Below are 6,130 nucleotides of genomic sequence, written 5' to 3'. Positions count from 1 at the left end.
TTATCTAGTACTAGCGCGCGTTACCTTTCGCTTTCAAACGCGTTTATCAATCCCACCCCCACCTTTGGGCTTGCCGTGGCACCAATCGTGACATTTCACATTTATCGACTGGTGGAAGAGACGGTGAACGGGGAGAAGGGCACCGCGGCAGCGCGCGTACGGCGAGTGCGGCGAAGCCACCTGAAGTGCCACGCGAGTCACCGCGGCGTGATCGTGACAGGGGGGTCCGTGATAGGGTGTTGGCTGGTTGGTACTTGGTGCTGAAAACGCTCTCGGAGAAGAAGGTAAACGAAGAAGCATTTCGTAACGACGGAACGACGCGCCGAGACCTGAGAACGCGAGTGCTTCGATCTCGCGAGAATTCTAACAACGCCGCAATTCAAACACACGCCTAACTTCAGGGGAGGATCCATCAACGCGTCCCAATTCGTCGGTATACGTAATCGGGGTGGTAGGGACGCTTATCGATCATACACCTCGTTCATTGATAAGCAGATAAGTTCATTGTGTGAAGGAGAAACTTTCGCTTTCGTCTCTTTCTCGTTTGCCGCGAAGTTGGCGAGGAAAGTGAATCGAGCGAATCGGCGTGCCGTTCCGACGTGACGTACCGCGCGCGGCTTTCAGGCCCATTCAGGCCACACCTGCGCGACCGCGTGAGCAACTCTTCGCGTGCTGTCGCACGCGCGGAACATGGCCAACGCGCGTGGAGGACGCGCGTACGGCGTCATCCACTGTTGTTTATACCTGCTGCTGACGGGCATCGTCACGCTCGCTCAAGACATTTCGCCTGGCAGCCGCTATTACAATCGCGACGGCGTGTACGTGCCGCAAGACAAGACCTTCGTCTACAACGGTAGACGGTATGGGTACGGATATCAACCTAGCTACCTGGAGCCCGGTTACAGAGGACCAACGAGGGCACCCGAAGATCGATTTATTTATGGCGTAAGTCAGAAAGTTCCTGCTGGTGAAACCATATAAACATATGACAATTTTAAGACGCAATTTAAATGACGCATTTTGCTTTCGATTAATATATTTAATTCACGTTATAACGATTAAGCACAAATTACGTAAATCTTGAAGACACTTGATTAAAGTTATTACTTTATATTTTATATTAATTTGATATTAATATTTTATTATAAATAATGTTTTTGTTGCATTTAAATTACAGTATAGTTTGTTAACTACAAGAATAAACATTATACTTATCAATTATTGTGTTATTAATTAAGATTTGTTAATTATTTGTATTTTGTATTTCTAACTCTAAATTAAACTATAAAGTTAAAAAATAAGAATTTTTTAAAAATAAAAATTTAGTAACTCCTTAGAAAAAATATATTTATTAGCTATGTTTTAAAATATATATAAGATTTGAATGTGTGAAAATAGATTTAATAAACCATATTATATTAAAACAGACCACAGAAAGGCTTCCATTGCCAGGAATATTAGCTGGTTGGCGTGAAGATCTTCAAGGAAGAGAAAGAGCAGATTCTAAACTTTATATAAAAGACAGAGACATACTTGTGAATACAAATTATGGCCAAGTTCAAGGATTTAAAGTCCAATTGTATGATGATCCATTTGCGAGGCATAGACCTTGGAATGTAGCAGTCGAAAGAGTCACAAAAAGTGTTAATGTATTTTTGGGTGTTCCTTATGCCATGCCACCTATTAAAGATGGTCGTTTTAAACCTCCTAGACCTCACAGGTTAATATAAAATCTTTTACCAACTATTGTTTACTGTTTTTAATACTTTACAACATTGTTTTTTACAGTAATAATTGATTTTTCTGTTTAGAGGATGGCAACTTTTACAAGCTGTTGATTGGGGACCAGCTTGTCCTCAGCCTAGCGAATATACTGGTGCAACAAAAGGTATACGAGACGTTGACGAAGACTGCTTGTACCTAAACATATTTACACCTTCTGTAAGTATTACATATTCAAAAGAAATAAAATTAATGAATCTGTTAAATAATAAGATTATGTCTTGTATATGTAGATTGGCTATGGATTAGCAAATAGATATCCAGTGATGTTTTACATACATGGTGGCGAATTTAGTCATGGGGCGAGTAATTTATTTCCAGCTCATATACTAGCTGCCTTTTACAATGTCGTAGTGGTATCAATTAATTATCGCCTTGGAGCTCTTGGTAAGTACATTGCTTTCCATATGCAAAGTATACATATAGAAAAAATAGAAGTATTACACATTAATATGAAGACAAAATTAATCTTTCCCATCATACTTTTAGGTTTTCTAAGTACTGGAGATGAGAATAGCCCTGGAAATTATGGAATTCTTGATCAAGCTATGGCTTTGCGATGGGTCTATGATAATATAGTCACCTTTAATGGAGATCCTGACTCTATAACACTGTTTGGACCAGGTGCTGGAGCAGCAAGTGCGGGATTATTAATGGTTGCACCAAAGTAATTGGGTTTAACATTTAAATATATATATTTCACAAATCAATTGTATATTAAACTTATTTTATTCTATTGTAGAACTCGACAGATGGTATCAAAAGTGATAGCGCAATCGGGTTCAGCCTTAGCTGATTGGGCGGTAATAGTAGACAAATACCGAGCACAAAATACATCTCGAGTATATGCAGAAATGCTCGGTTGTAGTATAGAGAGTAGTTGGAAATTAGTACAATGCTTAAAAGATGGACGTAGTTTCCTTGAATTAGGTAATTCTGAATTAAAACCACATGTCGGAATGTTTCCGTGGGCACCTGTACTGGATGTCAATTTTACGATACCTCGAGATGATTGGTACGAAGACTGGAGAGCATCCGACTGGCGCTTTTTTACAGAAACACCAGAAGAAAGTATTAAAACTCACAAATATAGGAAAGATTTGGCTTACATGGCTGGTGTTACAACTCAAGAAGCAGCATTTATTATAAGTATGTCATCTATTGTCTTATTTATTTTTATTTAACTAGATTTTGGATTAGTTTTCTCTTTTAACAAATACAATCAACACAAATTGCTTTATCTTTGTTAGTTATATCAAGGAAGATAAAAAGATATTTGTGTCGACTATGTCTTTTAAAAGGAAAACAGCCATAGTTTTACTTTGAATATTCTATTGCTATTACTAAGTTTACTGTTTATATTATTTAATTACAATGGCACATCATATATTACCTTTCATAATATTTATTTTACAGAAAATAATGCTACGTTAGCAAGAAATCAATTCATAATAACTCCTGAAATGTTTGATCAAAAGATTTGGGAATTAGTTCTTCGGTATAACTATACCCTAAATCCACAAGGCATTTATGAAGCGATAAAATATATGTATACATATTGGCCGGATCCAATGAACGTTACGCACATACGTGATCAATATATAAATGTAAATAGTGTGAAAATATCGAACTAAACTTTATTAAACTAGAATTATTGACTTTAATTATTATTAATATTTTCAGCTCTTATCAGACTTTCATTATGTTGCACCATACGACAAAATAGCAAAATTATTGGTGGAAAAACATGTACCGACATATCTCTATGTCTTAAATACTTCGATAGAATCAATTTATTCGCCACAATGGGCTAGGGTACCTCATGATACCGAGCTTTTGTGGCTGACAGGAGCACCATTTATGGACGTTGGTATGTTCTTTTGTCATATAAATGTATTATATATAAAGAGATACATATATTTTTAATTTATTGCATATCTACTAACAAGATATTATTAACACAGAATTTTTCCCACAAAAATGGAGATTAAATCGAGAAATGTGGACTGATAGTGATCGTAATATGAGTCACTTTTTCATGATGGCGTATTCTAATTTTGCAAAATATGGGTATGTATTTAATGGTGCTTTATTTATTTGTATGATGAAATGAAACAATGCAATAATTATTAAAAATTTCATCCTAGAAACCCAACGCCTTCGCAAATCTTGGGTTTGCATTTTGATCTTGCACGTTATGGACAATTGCGATATCTCAATATCAATACGACATTCAATAGCTCCATTCAAATAAACTATCGTCAAACAGAGAGCGCATTCTGGTCCATGTATTTGCCGACTGTTATTGGTTACCTTGTCCCTACCTATCCTCCCGTTACAGAAGTAAGACATTGTAATATAATATACATGCTTCATGTATTATTAATTGTTACCGAATTATATCAATTATACTTATAATTTTTATTACAGTATTGGTGGGAACCTAAACAGCCATTGCAAATTGCATTTTGGTCGATGTCGACGGCATGTCTGCTGCTACTTGTACTTTCCGTGGTGTGCTGTATGCTTTGGCGTAACGCCAAAAGGTAAGAAAAGGTAAACAAAACCAAATCCATGTGACTACAGCTTTATTCGGTGGCTGCTAGACCGAACGGTAGCGCATGCAAAAACTGGTTCTGGTTTATAAACACAGTCCTTGCACAGGGATATGGTTTCTTTATCTTACATTTTACATAACTATTTCTAAATATAAATTGCTAATTAACTCTATTCCTGCTTATAATTAGCAAAACGAAGGCTGCTAGGATACGTGCAGGTACTTATAAAAGATATTTTAGAGATAATTTTATACAATATATCTATCACATATTGCTTTATTAGTTGCACATATTTGTATATATTATTATATAATTTACAAGAAAAATAGGCAGGAGTTCAGACTAAATAATAAAATAAGTGATTAAATTATTAACTTAATTTTTACTTAGATTTAGTTGCACGTATGCGTATGTATTTTTATATTATTCACAAGAAAAATGGGCATAGTTTGTACTAATAATAAAATGTTAATTTAATTTTTACTTACAATTAGATATACATTTTTTTCTGTGTACAATGTACTGTATTCTTTTGCATATTATTTTTTCCACAGACAATCTGATCACTACTATAGCGGAGACATCCTGATGGTACGAGACGATGAGCACTCCGAGGGAATCGAGAATATAACACGTTCATCTAAAGAAAACATATACGAATATCGTGACGTACCAGTAAAGGCCCGAATACCGCGTCAAAATGAAGCGAGACTGCAGGAACGTTTAGCGCATAATAGAAAATTCAGTTCTACACCCTCATTACGTAGCAATTCTAATGTCTCATTAAAAGATATGAGATCAGAAGGTTTCGTCACTAGCTCACCTAATGGTCAGCTTAAAATGGTAAAGACACTGAGTCAATCTGCACTGCCAAAAGCTAAAAGCAAAACACTTTTAGTACAGGGAGTACCACAAACAGCTGTTTAATACTTAAGTTACCGTTATACAAAAAAAAAATCGATACAATCTTTTTATATTTATTTTTTTATACCTAGATTTTCAAATGCATTAATTGTTTTTAAAAGATGACACATTTGTTCTTAAAAAAATGTCAAATTAAATTAAAATTTAAAAGTTTTTACAATTTAAAAAAATAAACGTGTTTACACTTACGACAATAATTGAGACAATTGTAAATTAATATAAAATTACTTAATATTTTTAATCATATTTATCATAAATGATACATAAATTAGTTTATTATTAATTATATTAAAATGTACTCTCTTTTATTAAATTGCTAAAGTACATTCTTTAATAACAACGAGATATTTATACATAAATGTGTTCGCAAATCAAATGTTATTAGTCACATCTATATCTTGATAGTATAACCATACGACAATGCCATTTGCATATAAGATCATTAAGTTAATAACTAAACGATTTTAAATCATAATCTACTGTAAAATATTAGATTTTTATAAATTATGCATATATATTAATAATAATACTTACAAGTGGCTACTTTGTATCCGTCCATAAAAATAGAATAATTAATTGTTACATAAATTAAAAAACAGCATTTTATATATTTTATATGTATATATATATTATATATATAAAAATAGTAGATATTTTATATTGCTTTTTACAATGCTGATACTTTTATAAAACATAAGATCAAGTGTAATATAGCTCAATATCTGTGGATAAAGAGAACAAATGCAAACGCAAGTAGATTTTTATTTCGATTTAGGCACTTTTTTTAAATAATTACGTACATATAATTACAGTATATACATTTTTCTGAGTGTTTAATATATTTACTACATAATATATTATTATAT

At 33.6% G+C, this 6,130-nt stretch overlaps 1 protein-coding gene across 3 annotated transcripts; it reads left to right on the top strand.

The window, feature by feature from the left end:
- Positions 1-690: 690 nt before the first annotated feature.
- On the top strand, positions 691-5,329 carry Gli (carboxyl ester lipase-like protein Gli). 3 transcript variants are annotated; one of them, XM_018541296.1, is made up of 13 exons: positions 691-945; positions 1,428-1,720; positions 1,812-1,941; positions 2,016-2,169; positions 2,272-2,449; positions 2,525-2,931; positions 3,199-3,389; positions 3,466-3,652; positions 3,747-3,852; positions 3,930-4,125; positions 4,213-4,328; positions 4,530-4,558; positions 4,895-5,011. In XM_018541296.1, exons 1-13 carry the CDS (start codon positions 691-693, stop codon positions 4,927-4,929), a joined length of 2,277 nt encoding a protein of 758 aa, XP_018396798.1. In that variant the 3' UTR covers positions 4,930-5,011. The 3 variants fall into 3 exon arrangements, with proteins under 3 accessions (XP_018396798.1, XP_018396797.1, XP_018396799.1); XM_018541295.1 differs by lacking the exon at positions 4,530-4,558 and having other exon boundaries at positions 4,895-5,329; XM_018541297.1 differs by lacking the exon at positions 4,530-4,558 and having other exon boundaries at positions 4,213-4,338; positions 4,895-4,957.
- Positions 5,330-6,130: the final 801 nt, after the last annotated feature.

Source organism: Cyphomyrmex costatus, unplaced genomic scaffold (genome assembly GCF_001594065.2).
Source record: "Cyphomyrmex costatus isolate MS0001 unplaced genomic scaffold, Ccosl1.0 scaffold281, whole genome shotgun sequence".
NCBI classification, from domain to species: Eukaryota; Metazoa; Arthropoda; class Insecta; order Hymenoptera; family Formicidae; genus Cyphomyrmex; species Cyphomyrmex costatus.
Note: the sequence above shows the minus strand (reverse complement) of the source record. Positions and strands in the feature narration are given on the sequence as shown.